This window comes from Asparagus officinalis, chromosome 9, assembly GCF_001876935.1.
Source record: "Asparagus officinalis chromosome 9, Aspof.V1, whole genome shotgun sequence".
In the NCBI taxonomy this organism is placed as follows: domain Eukaryota; kingdom Viridiplantae; phylum Streptophyta; class Magnoliopsida; order Asparagales; family Asparagaceae; genus Asparagus; species Asparagus officinalis.
The window spans coordinates 43,006,217-43,020,161 of NC_033802.1; the positions used below are offsets into that span (position 1 = coordinate 43,006,217).

General features: G+C 40.7%; 1 protein-coding gene across 1 annotated transcript; it reads left to right on the forward strand.

The window, feature by feature from the left end:
* Positions 10,915-13,067, forward strand: LOC109823398. Its single transcript, XM_020389676.1, has 4 exons — positions 10,915-11,131; positions 11,219-11,449; positions 12,262-12,655; positions 12,737-13,067. Exons 1-4 carry the CDS (start codon positions 10,915-10,917, stop codon positions 13,065-13,067), a joined length of 1,173 nt encoding a protein of 390 aa, XP_020245265.1.

The following is a 13,945-nucleotide window of genomic DNA, read 5'->3' on the forward strand; positions in this document are numbered from 1 at the left end:
GTAGTAGAATCTGGACCGAGTCTCTTTCTTTTATATCTTTGTGTAATATACCATGTACGACATAATTAATAATGGGGAAACACCAGTCTCGAAGTTTGAGTTTATTCTGGCTGCATATGCCTCTTTGATGTCCAAGGCGTAGTCCGGTATGAAATATTCCTCTTTGATGTCCAAGGCGGAGTCCGGTATGAAAAGTTGGTGAGTCCTCATGGTGACCACCTGTTCTATCTTAGGAGTTTGTGCCAAAGATACTTCTAGTGTCGCTAGTGCATCTGCGTGAGCATTTTAGAGAAGCGGGATGTACTCGATGAAGAATCCTTCAAATGAGTCTGTCATCTCAAAAGCCGCTTGGTGATACGGGATCAAGTCTTGATTCCTAACCTCGTACTCTCCTTAAACATGGTCGACTATCAGTTGAGAATCACAGAAAGCTTCGAGGTTCTCGATCCCTAACTCTTTGGCGAAACTAAGTCTAATGAGCAATGCATTGTATTCAGCTATGTTGTTGGAGCATGGCCCACTCAAGGAATAGGCTTGAGGTATAACATGTTTCTCTAGGGAAACTAGGATAACTCCGACTCCTGTAAAAATTTTGGAACATCCGGGAGTGCTCGCCACATTAGTTGCTCGGGAAGCACTATCGAAGTATAATTGTCATACCTGTTGATGAGAGGTAGTGTTGACTTTGTAGGTTTCATCCGGTAAATCTTCATATAATTCGACCATATCTTTCGTAGGGTTCACCACCAGAAGATCACAGATAGCTTATCCTTTGATAGGCTTTAGTGGTTTAAAATGAGGGTCATATTAGGACAGAAGTAATGCCCATCTTATCAACCACCAATTCATCAAAGCTGGCTGCGTCATGAACACTCAAATTGGGTTGATATTGGAAATGACGTAGATCGTCTGACCAATCAGGTAGTGTCATATCTTTTGAATTATGAATACCAGGGTGAGACACTCCTTCTCAATCATTAAATATCAAGATTCAGTGCCTACCATAGTTCGGCTTAGATAATATATTGTATGCTCATGATCATTGTCATCATATTAGGCCAGCAAAGCACTTAACGAGTGGTTCGTTGCCTTGACATAGATTAGGAACGGTTTCCCTAACATCTGTGCAACGAGAATGGGGGGGATTCAACAAATATGCCTTGATATCTTCAAATACCTTCTAACAAGCATCATCCCAGATAAAGGATACACCCTTCTTTGTGAGCTTGGAGAATTGTTGACACTTTCGGGAGAGGTTAGAGATGAACCGATAGACGTAGGCCATCCATCCTTTCAATCCTCTGAGTTCTTTGAGATTCCTTAGGGGTTGCAATTCGTGTATCGCCTTTACTTTACCACTGGACAGTCCTAGGAAGGACTTGGTAGGGTTCATCTTCAATTGTTGACTCTGCATGAGATAGAACATCATCCTTAAGTCTTTAATGTGGTCGCCCTTGCTGTGGCTTTTCACGACCAAATCATCAACATAGCATTCGGCGGTCTTCCAGATATGCTCCTCAAAAATATTCGTCATGGCTTGTTGGTTCGTAGCATCAACGTTCTTTAGACCGAAGGGTATGACCGTGTATCAAAAGATACCAAGTGGCGTCCTGAATGAGGTGTGCTTTTTATCGTCCGGGTAAATCTTGATTTGATTGTAACCCGAGAATCCATCCATAAAAGACATTCTCTCAAGTCCGCACGTGTTGTCGATGATGACATCAGTGATAGGAAGAGGGAAGTCATCTTTTAGGCAAGCAGCTTTAGATCTTTGAGGTTGATGAAAATTCTGATTTTCCTATTCTTTTTAAGGACCGAGATAATATTTGCTAACCAATCGGGATGCTATTCTTCCCTAATGAAGCCTGAGTCAATTAGCTTTTTAACTTTGGCTTCAATATCCTCCATAATCTATGGATGAAATCGTCTTTGTTATTGCTTGACAAGTTTAGCATCCTATTTGATGTTTTGGAGGTGCATCGCCACATTTGGATCTAGCCCTGGCATGTCTTCATTGTTCTATGCAAAGACGTCGATGTACTCCCTGATGAGGGCGATCAACTCTTCCTTCTCTTCTGATGGGAGACTATTACTAATAAATATAGGCTTAGGATTTACCTCGTCGCCCATACTGACTTAGACTACTTTGTCCTCGGTAGGGGGTTCTCTTTGTTCAAATCTGTCACCGCATTGGATGTTCAAGTTGTGGATCCAAGGATCTTCCTAAGTTGTCAACTGATCATCTCCCTTCATTGTTGTAGGATCGACCGTAGCCATATTTAACATCAGATCTTTGAACATTTCTCTAAGGCTAACATTAGAGTCCCAATTTGAGAAATCTGATGAGTATCCATCTCTACTCGGATTGGACGATTGGTTGTTAATCTGCCAGCAACATTTATCGGTGGATGAAAAAATATAGCCTAGATTCCTTTTGTTCTCATAGTAATTGTTAGGTTTTCATTTTGGCACGTAGGAAGGCCGGTGGGGACTCGAGGATCTCGACCAAAGCAAAGACCTTCTTTGAGTACAAAGTTGTATCCCCATTTCCTCATGTAATTGCACAATTGAGAACTATATCTGAATAAATGGCAACCAGGTCTCTCATCATCACTGTCGTTCATGAAAAAAGGATTTGATGGCGGACTTAGCTCCCCTTTACCGAAGACTATCTTTTTCTCACCCCCTGCTTTGGCAGGAATGACAAGAGTTGTCCCAAATGAGTCTAGGACACGCTTCTTTGTCATACAACATGATCAAAGCGGCATATGCACGTCAGGTTCATTATACAACCCATGCATTACATTATCGAGACTGGGCGAGTACTCTAAATCGTTATTTATTACTTGATCGGTAAGTTACCAGTTATAACTTCCATCTGACGATCCACCACGTTAAGATTAATTAGAAAGGGTTCAATGTCATTTAATACAAGACCTTCTATGTAATCGAGCCCGGCTTCAATATCAGCTTCCTCTCCGCTGTTCGTACCTTGGGCCGATGGTTCAATATTAGATTCAGCACCATATAAAAGGGAGTCAGTAAAATAATTTTCTAACCCCTTGAATAGTTACTTGTCTATGACCACCGTCTTGACCTTTGTTTGGGTCAGAAATTGCTGTTTTCATTGTCATCATATCTGTTACAACTTTAGCTGTTACAATAAACTCAAATAAATAAAAAGTCGATCTTTTTATATGATCTTCTTACACAATGAAAATATAATATTACAATTCCTTTAAATAACACACAACAGATGTTTATCACCTGTTGTTTGTGTGGGATCTTTGCCTGTACCAGGGACGTTGATATCCCTGGACCACCGCGTATCAGATCCGGTTGAAAGATTAAAAATCAAAGATCCTACTTCACGAAGGAAGTATTCGCTGAAGTGGTAATCCGGACCAAGCGAGAGTACGACTCTTCTTAGGATTTAAGACCAAGCTTAAATCCGGAGGAATATGGGGGAAAGGGATTTTAGATCTCTTGAACTCTCTTTTTGTTTATGGTGAAACTTTGCAAAGATGTGCTAACCCTTTGAAATTCGTGGCTTCACTCTCAATTTTGATAGCTACTCGCCCTCTTGATGTCCTCCCTTTGGTTGGGGGGGTTTTCCAATAAGAACAATAGATTTAGCCTTATCCTTAGTTGACAACCACCTAACCATGTGTAGAGATAATATCAAGGTAGTTGGGAACCTCTGGAACAGAAGAAATCTCTTGAAAACCCGTCAAAAACCATCAAAACTTGTTTTCGGACAAAATCTGCCGAACCGGGTCCAAACAAACTGAACCGGGTAAGAACCAAACTGAACCGGGTGCGAACCGGTGTGAACCACCACTTGGTGGCTCGGGCTTGGCCGAGCCACCAATTGGTAGCTCAGCCTTGGCTGAGTCAGCTCGTACCACTTTAGGTATTTTGGCTCTAACTCTCTCGTCCAATCTTATAATGAGGTGATTCATGATGCGTTAGAAAGATGAAGAAGAGGCCTACAACTTTTATCTTTTGAGTTTCTTTAGAATCAAATCACATCATGGTTGAAATGTCAATTATTTTTGCAAGCTACCAAATGGTGGCTCGGCACTGTGCGAGCCAGTTCGTACATCCTCGGGTATTTTGGCTCTAACTCTCTCGTCTTATCTCAGAATGAGGTGATTAAAGATGCATTTGAAAGATGGTGAAGAGATGTACAACTTCCAATGGCCGAGCCACTCATGGTCTAAATGTCACCTCTTTGTGTGAGCCACCAAATGGTGGCTCACAGCCTTGCGAGCCAGTTCGTACCATCTCGGGTATTTTGGCTCTAACTCTCTTATCCGATCTCAGAATGAGGTAATTTAAGATGTGTTGGAAAGCTAGTAAAGAGACCTACAACATCCAATGATCGATCTAGACATGGTAGGGGCAAGACACACATGGTGTTTCGCCCCATTTGGGCGAAACACAACTCCTGGCTGAGTCGTTTTACTGTTTCGCGTGTCACGTTGACTCGTACGCTTCACTGATTCACTTCATATATTTTTTTAACTTTGAGGTGGCTGATTAGTATGTGGGACACTTGAAAGTGACCGGTGAGCGAATTGACCACTTGGAGCTGGCCGGTGGGCACGCGGGCCACTTGGCGATGGCCGGTGAGCACGTGGGCCACTTGGCGCTGGCTGACGAGTGCGCGGGTCACTTGGACGTGGCCGGTGAGCACACGAGCCACTTGGTTTGCTAATTTGCTTCATGTGATTTTTAGTGTCAGATGATCCTCTTTAACTCGGATAATCCCCTTCGACTTGGATAATGGCGTTCATTACCTTCTCTTTGTCTCGAGCTGTGTGCGGACACCTATAGGAATTTTTAGACACCTACAGATACCCCCTCTAAAGTGTTTCAACCTCATTCCTTTATAGAGGAGTCTAAAATACTTTAGATATGATAGGTCCCACCTTCAGTCGGTGTCAGAGGACCTGTAGCTGGCTTCAATTCTTGACTTCTTTAGCCTTCCTTGTATTCAGTGTTTTGTTGAATAGATGAAGTTCTTTTTGTACTGCATTTATCGTCTGACCATTGTTGAAATCTTGAACTGAAGTTGGTGCGTAAGTTTTTGAATCTAGCTCTTGTCATTGAGTTGACGTTAAACTGATCATCTTAGTCGGTAATTCATATCTGACTATGATTGAACTCCTTGGAATCATCCTTTGCCTTATTTTGGTGAGATTGCTAATGTGTTGACCAGCATTGACCTTTATTGTACCATGTTGACCGGTGTTAACATAGATTATACTCGTATGTTTGCTGGAGTCTACACAGTTTAAGCTCTTAAGGCATTGGAGCGTGACGGTCCCAAATGTTAGGGCTACAGGGCAAACTATTAAAGCTAATTCATCTGCATGTATGGCTCTTATTCTGAAGTTATTGGATGTTCAAGTCATGAGACCAACTAATGGGGCTGGTGCGTCAATGACTCTCATATTTATGGGATTTTTGGCAAACCCTCAGCCATCAACGGGTTTGGTGAGCCTTTACCGACTACCGTTTGAGTCGGGCTAGCATGTAAATTGTTTAAACCTATTTTCACATGTAACGTTGTGCTAAGAGAGTTAACTCTCTTAGTGCTATGATATTGAATACGTAAACTTCGACTTTTTCACGTGAAAAGACTAAAAGACGACGCGTGTTAGGCTTAGACTTTAGAATTTTTAGCAAACCCTCAGTCTTCAACGGGTTTGATGTGCCTTTATCGATTACTGTTTGAATCGGGCTAGCATGTGAATTGTTTAAACCCGTTTTCATATGTAACGTTGTGCTAAGAGAGTTAACTCTCTTAGTGCTATGATATTGAATACGTAAACTTCATCTTTCTTACAAGAATAGACTACCCGGCAACGCGTGTTAGGCACTGACTTATCCCTTCTTAGGATTCGGGATAAAAGTCCACAGACTTAGATTCTAGTGTCTTCTTTAATTGGTGAAAGACTAAAATGGCAACGCGTGTTAGGCGCTGACTTATTCTTACTTAGGATCCGGGATAAAATTCCCCGTATGTGTGAGGCACGAATTATGGTGTTATTAATAACAACCTGTCACAATGTCGAATATGTGGGCTTTTGTCCTTTTTACGGTTAAGAACTAACTGATAATGCGTGTTAGGCGCTGACTTATCCCTACTTAGGCTTCAGGATAAAACTCCCCAGATTTAGATTCTGGTGTCTTCTTCACTCGGTGAAAGACTAAACTGGCAACGCGTGTCAGGCTTTGACTTATCTCTACTTAGGATTCAGGATAAAAGTCCTCGTACATGTGAGGCATCGATTATGGTGTTATTAATAACAACCTGCCATAATATCGAATATGTTAGCATTTATCCTTTTTACGGTTAAGGACTAACCGGTAACGCGTGTTAGGCGCTGACTTATCCCTACTTAGGTTTCGGAACAAAATTTCCCAGACTTGGATTCTGGTGTCTTTTTTATTTGGTGAAAGACTAAACCGGCAACACGTGTTAGGCGTTGACTTATCCCTACTTAAGATTCAGGATAAAATTCCCATGCGTGTGAAGCATGGATTTTGAAGTTGAAGGATGGTGTTTTCTCTTGGCGCAAAGACAAACCCGATACCGGAAAGGAAGAATTTTATATTCTATCTCAAGTTACAAAGAAAACTCAAAGTGGGATTTCTACTTCAAGAATCCGAGAAGGTGAAACTAAGAGTGGGATCTCCACTCCGAGAATCGAAAAGATTCGGATAATCCTAACTGTCGGAAGGTTTGATTACCGAACTAAAGATGAATTTCTCGTTTATCGAGTAACTGTCGGAAGGTTTGATTACCGAACTAAAGATGAATTTCTCGTTTATCGAGAGTGAATTATGATTTTAGCCCTAACTATAGGAAGGTTTGATCAAGTGGGAGTTTTGAGATGATCCAAACTGTAGGAATATTTGATCGCTCGATTCGTGGACCTCTCGTTCATTGGAGGAATCGAGAGGGGATTTTGGTTGCGGCCTTAACTGTAGAAAGGTTTGACCAGGTAGACAGTGAGAGTAGGAATACAAATCACAGTGAGAGTCTTGACTTGTATGGATTACTATAATAATCCAATTTTCTTATACTAATCAATTATATAGAAGGCTCATCTGTTTTTGAATTGAAAAATAAATAAATATATAAACAAAACTATATAAGGCCCATGAGTGTTTTGGAATCTAGAAGGCCCAACTTTATTTTCCCCTTTTGTTTTTCTTCTTTCACGTGAGAGATTTGAGGGAAAGATATTTTTGTAAATATCTCCCCACTTAACTAAATATCTCACAAAATCCCTCCACTAAAATCTCACTCCCTAATTCTCTCCCTAAATCCCTAAATCCCTCCACTAAAATCTCACTCCAAAAAATTTCTCACGGTAACAAAATGAAGAGAGAGAGATCACGGGAATAAGAAAAGAGAAGAGAGAAAGAGAAAGGAGAAGAGGGAAGGAGATGAGGCTTGGATTCTCTTTTGGATTTGGGGTTCATAATCTTCTTCCAACTAATTGGCAAGCATCTTTCCTCAAATTACTTTCTTTTTTTCACTCTAAATTTTTATCTTCAGGTCAACGTTTTTTTTCTGTATCTTAAGATTTTCTTAGTTGAAACTTTTGTTGGGTTTTTCCTTGATTTATAAACTTAGCCATTCATTATATATTTCATAAATCATGTAGAGGTAAGTTTTCATTGTAAATAGATGGATGGCATTCGTAGTAAATAAGTTAATGGCATGAGCTGTAAATAAGTTGATGGCATGAGTTGTAAATAAGTTAATGGCATGAGCTATAAATTAGTTGATGGCATGAACTATAAATAAGTTGATGGCATGAGTTGTAAATAAGTTAATGGCATGAGCTGTAAATGAGTTAATGGTATGAGTTGTAAATAAGTTAATTGTATAATCTGTTGTTTATATGATTGGTTTGTTAATGGCATAGACTGTAAATAAATAAAACTCTATAACATGTTGCTTCCACGATTCTTCTCTTTTTTCCTTCACTATATAATCATATACAATTCTGCATTCCTATAGTTTTTATTCCTCATTGTGGGATTATTATATTTCGATGTATATATATACCTCTATATACCTGTAAAATAGTTTTTGTAACATAAATTTTCAATAGTATCTTTGTGATATGAATAGAGTTTTTAGTATATTATATAAACAGTTTATATAACAATATGTAATACAAGATGTTTTAACAACTTTAATTATTTCCATTATTTAACAAGTAAATGCTTTTATACAAAAACCTACCTTACACAAGTCTGAGGTAGATATTTAACTATTTTGTTTTTAGTTATCCATAAAAAAAATTTTAGCCTCGAAATAATTATATATGATAATTTCCTCTATGTTTAGTTGTTTTAGATTTCATTCTTTCTTTATATCATACCATGTTTGACATGCGTGACTTTATGAAAAAAAATTGTTTCTTGATCACCTAGTTGTCTTCAATAGGAGAGACTGTGCATGAAGACGACTTCCGTCAAAAATATGATTTACTTGATCACCTAGTTGTCTTCAATAGGAGAGACTGTGCATGAAGACGACTTCCGTCAAAAATATGATTTATAAGCGTGTTTTCATAGCATGACTATGCCCGTCAAAAATATGATTTATAAGCGTGTTTTCATAGCATGACTATGCGCTCGATATCGATATCCTGATATGAGATTTTTTTTCCTTGGCTATTATTATTATTATAGCATCGACTAGACAATGCATCCATTTGATTGGACAAGTTCTGGGTCACAGTTATTTTTTATAGTTTTACGGAAGCCGTTCCACGGTAACTCTATGGTTAGTGCACAACATTTCATGCACAGTTACTTAGATTAAACAGACAAACATTGGGTTAATAAAGGGGAATTGGACGGGTAATATAACATGTATATAAGCGGGCTAGTGCGCATTCTTGATATCCTGGTATATATATATATGAAATAAGGGCCCATCCTGACTTGAAGCCGTGTTCCCAGGACGGTTTACGGGAAACTGATTTATATACATAAAAATATTCTTCTCTAATTCAAATAACGTTTAAAATAATAATAATGTGCTTGTGTGTTTTATGATTTGACCTTGTTTGATATCTATTATTAGCATTTTTTTATCATCTTTAATTTCATTCTTATTTTTTTCTTTATCCATGCCACATTACACTTACACACGCACATTTCCTTTATTTTACATGCTTGTTGGGAGTTTTCTGACTCCCTTGGGGTTTGCATGCCCCAGACTCGGGGACTGTTCTTTCTTCTCAGGATCATGAGTATTTCGAGGGGAAGGCTCAATGGCAGTGATCACCGTTCATTCCTTTCGGTTCTTCATTTCACTTGTTTTAGGTAGTTATTTGATTGAGACTTTCCTAAAAACTCGTGTGGATCTTTAGACTATGAATGTTTTCTTTTCTTCCGTTTTGGATAGTTGTGGACTTTTCATAGACCTCTGAAATTTTAGATATTTCTTTATCTATCCGTTTTCTTTTGTTATCTTGGGTACATGCTCTTTGGTATTGTTTTGGCTTTATATCTGTATACAAGATGATCTAGAGGCGTGAATGCGACCATATGGTTGCATTGCCGGCCGAGTCATGTTCTAAACTATTACATTTTGGAATTGGGGTATGACAAGGTTTTATTGGTATAAGAGCCAGGTTTAGGAATTGTTGTCTCATCCTATATAGAAGTAGAAACTAAGATTGAGCCAAAAATAGAGCATGTATAGAATGAGTTTTTCCTTTCCGGAAATATGACCGTGACTCCCATTTCTCTGATTCTCAAGTCCTAATCTCGACCCCTCTCCTTACAGGTGATCGCTATGGCCCCAACCCGTCGAGCCCCTACTACAGTTGTCCCTGAGGGACACCAAGTTGACCAAGCTGATCTTGTAGAAGCAATTAGGAACCTGGTATCTCATAATCATCAGAGAGATGAGCAGCGGCAGGTTGCAAGGTCGGGCAATGTGTCCGATTTTCAAACACTCAACCCACAACACTTTACTGGGACTGAAGGCGGATATGAGGACGAGATGTGGTTGCAGACCATAGACCACCTATTGAGGACAGCTAAGATATCAGATGAAGATCGAGTGGATATTGTGCAGTTACAGCTCGTTAATGTAGCCAGGACAAGGTGGGACGCAGAGGAGGAGAAGCTGCCTAGGCCGATTTCATAGGAGACATTCCAGGAGAGTTTCCTAGAGGCATCTTTTCCAAAGACAGCTTGTCTTAAGATGAAGAGGTAGTTTGTTATGCTGAGGCAGAGAGCTAGTACAGTAGATGAGTATGCAACAGAATTTGCCAAGCTCAGCAGATTTGCCCCTCGGATGGTATCGAATAAGGTGGATAAGCGACAGAGGTTCATGCAGGGTCTGAATTTTAAGATCCAGATTCAGATTTACAGTCATAAGGGGATAAAGACTTATGCAGATGTCCTAGAGGCAGCTCGAAAGACAGAACAGCTAATTAGGATCATGAACTCAATGAGGAGAGGGGCAAACAAGCGCCCTACAGGTCAGACCTCGGGTGGTAACCAGCAGAAGCCTCAGACGGGAGGAGCACCAGCCAAGCGCCAGCAGACAGAGGTTTCGAGACAAACTCCACAACCAACCAACATGATCTGCCATTTCTACAGCAAGTTGGGGCACTTGATGAAGGACTGCAGGTGAGCTAACGGGTTGTGCTTAGCCTGTGGGGCAGCAGATCATCAGATCACCACTTGTCCTAGTAGGGGAGTTTCAGGAGGAACTTCAAGTAGAGTGATAGTGCCAGTAGGTTAGACTAGATAGGGTGGACAACAATTGAGGCCACCACTTCCATATCAGCCACCTTATCAACAGAGGCACCCAAGGCAATACGGTCAGCAAGCTCAGCAGCAGCAACACAAGGTCAGGTTATGACACTTACCGCTGAGCAGGCAGATGCATCTCGAGACGTAGTCACAGGTATCATTTTGGTTTATTTAGTCCCTACATTTACCCTATTTGATTCTGGTGCATCGCACTATTTTATATCTGCTCAGTTCATTGCACGACACACTATACCATGTGATAGTTTAAAGGCAAACTGGAATATCCATACCGGTAGCAGGGTGTTGATGTCTAGTAGGGAGTGTAAGAGATGCCCAGTGGTAGTTTGTGGTAGGAAGTTATTTGCAGACTTGTTAATGATTGACACTAATGGGTTCTTTGTTATTTTAGGGATGGATTGGCTCTACAACTTCCATGCGATGATCGACTGCCGACCTAGAAGCGTAATGTTCAAGATACCAGGCCACCCAGAGTTTGAATTCATGAGTGGTAGCAAAGTGATGGAACAACCAAAGTATCGAGCAGACATGGATGGAGTATTAACCTATATAAAGGTAGAGGAGAAGCCCATACCAGAAATTGTTGAGGAGTTCCTTGATATTTTCCCTGATGAGTTGCTGGGTATGCCACTAGATCGAGATATAGAGTTCATCATCGATATTATTCCAGGAGTTGCACCTATTTCAAAACTACCTTACTGAAAGCCGTTAGCAGATTTAGAGGAGCTACGGAAGCAAGTCCAGGAGTATCTTGATAAGAAATTATCAAGCTTAGTACTTCACCTTGGGGAGCACCTGTGGTGTTAGTGCCAAAGCCAGATGGTAGCCGAAGAATGTGTATTGACTACCGGGAATTGAATCGGGTTACCATAAAAAATAAATACCCAATTCCCAGGATTGATGACCTTTTTGATCAGCTTGGAGAAGCTCGGGTGTTTTCTAAGCTAGACCTTAAGTCAGGTTATCATTAGTTGAAGGTGAAGAAGGAAAACATACCCAAGACCGCATTCCATACATGGTACGGGCACTATGAGTTTTTGGTGATGCCGTTCGGAGTGACAAATTCTCCATCTACATTTATAAGCTTGATGAACAAGGTGTTTTCCCAGTATCTTGACTAGTTTGTGGTGGTGTTCATTGATGACATTCTTGTATACTCAAAGACCAAGGAAGATCATGCAGAGCATCTAAGGACGGTGTTGGAAATCCTACGGAAGGAGAAGCTTTATGGAAAATTAAACAAGTGTGAGTTTTGGCTGGAGCAAGTATCATTCATGGGGCATGTGATTTCAGGAGCAGGTATCTCTGTGGACCCAAAGAAGATTGACGCGGTGTTGAGATTAGATCTGCCTACATCTATGATAAAAGTGTGAAGTTTCTTGGGGATGGCTGGATACTATAGGAAATTTATAAAGGATTTTTCTAAAATTGCAGGACCACTTACTAGGCTGACTCAGAAGGAGGTCAAGTTTGTGTGGGCTCCAGAGTGTCAAACAGCATTTGAGGAGTTAAAGAAGAAGTTGACGTCAGCACCTGTTTTATCAATCCCAGATGAGTCAGAAGGATTTGTAGTGCACACAAATGCTTCTAGTTTGGGTTTAGGTTGTGTTTTGATGCAACAGGGAAAGGTAGTAGATTATGCGTCTAGACAGCTAAAGACGCATGAGAGGAATTACCCAGTTCATAATCTGGAATTAGCGGTGGTTATTTTTGCATTAAAGCTATGGCGGCACTATCTTTTAGGGCAGAGAGTGGAGGTGTACACAGATCACAAAAGTTTGAAGTATATCTTCACTCAGAAGGAACTCAACATGAGACAACGCAGATGGTTAGAGCTTATGGCAAATTATGATCTTGATTTACAATATCATCCAGGATGAGTTAATGAATTGCCAGATCATTTGAGCAGGAAGCCTGTGGCGATGAGACTCACCAGACAGTGGGAGTTGCTAGCTGAGTTCTGGAGGATGAACATGGAGATTATATTGCCTGGAGTAGGGAGACAATTAATGAGTTTGCATTTACATTCAACTCTGGTGGACCGGATCAAGGCTTCCCAGTTCGAGGATGCTCGGTACAAAAAATTCAAGAAACAAGTGGAGTCTAGAGAGAGAACTAATCTACAGATGCATGAGGATGGATCCTTGCGATTCCGTGGTAGGTTGTGTGTGCCTAAGGGCGATGTTAGAAGAGAGCTGTTGGAGGAGGCACACAGTTCAGTGCTTTCTATTCATCCATGATGCACAAAGATGTATCGGGACCTGAGAGAATATTACTGGTGGCTAGGAATGAAGATGGAGATAGCCCGATTTGTGTCAAAATGCCTAACATGTTAACAGGTGAAGGCTGAGCATCAGAGGATAGTCGGGTTATTGCAACCCCTTCCTATACCCGAGTGGAAATGGGAACATATTATAATGGATTTTGTTACAGCTCTACTGAGGAGCCAGAAGGGAAATAACGTTATATGGATAGTAGTAGACCGACTCACCAAGTCGGCTCGCTTCATACCATTTTGAGTTGGACAAACGACAGAGAGTTTAGCAGAGCTGTACATGAGGGATATAGTATGTTTGCATGGGGTACCTGTTAGCATTGTTTCTGATAGAGACACACAATTTTTATCACACTTTTGGAGGAGCTTGCAGCAGTGTCTTGGGACTAGACTGAGTTATAGCATGGCTTACCACCCTCAGACAGATGGATAGTCAGAGAGGACTATACAGATTCTAGAGGACATGTTACGGGCATGCATAATGCTGGATTTCAAGGGCTCTTGAGAAGACCACTTAACTTGGTGGAGTTTTCGTATAATAATAGTTATCAGGCTAGCATTCAGATGGCAACTTATGAGGCTTTATATGGGAGAAAATGTAGATCTCCTACCCGTTGGGATGACTTAGGATAGCAGCATTTGCTAGGTCCTGAGATGATAGTACAGACAGTAGATAAGATAAATACAATACGGGAGCGCCTTAAATTAGCTCAGGATAGACAAAAGAGCTGGGCTGATGCTAAGAGGAGGCCTCTACAGTTTCAGGTTGGAGAGCATGTTTTCTTGAGGATATCCCCAACTAGAGGAGTTATCAGATTTGGCAGCAGCGGGAAGCTTAGTCCA

Excerpts from the sequence above, each read along its gene's own strand:
- LOC109823398 (XM_020389676.1), top strand. The coding sequence starts at position 10,915 with ATGACACTTACCGCTGAGCAGGCAGATGCATCTCGAGACGTAGTCACA. Across the intron at positions 11,132-11,218 it reads GTTGATGTCTAGTAGGGAGT|GGATGGATTGGCTCTACAAC; the intron begins GTAAGAGATGCC and ends TTGTTATTTTAG. Across the intron at positions 12,656-12,736 it reads AACATGAGACAACGCAGATG|GAAGCCTGTGGCGATGAGAC; the intron begins GTTAGAGCTTAT and ends TCATTTGAGCAG.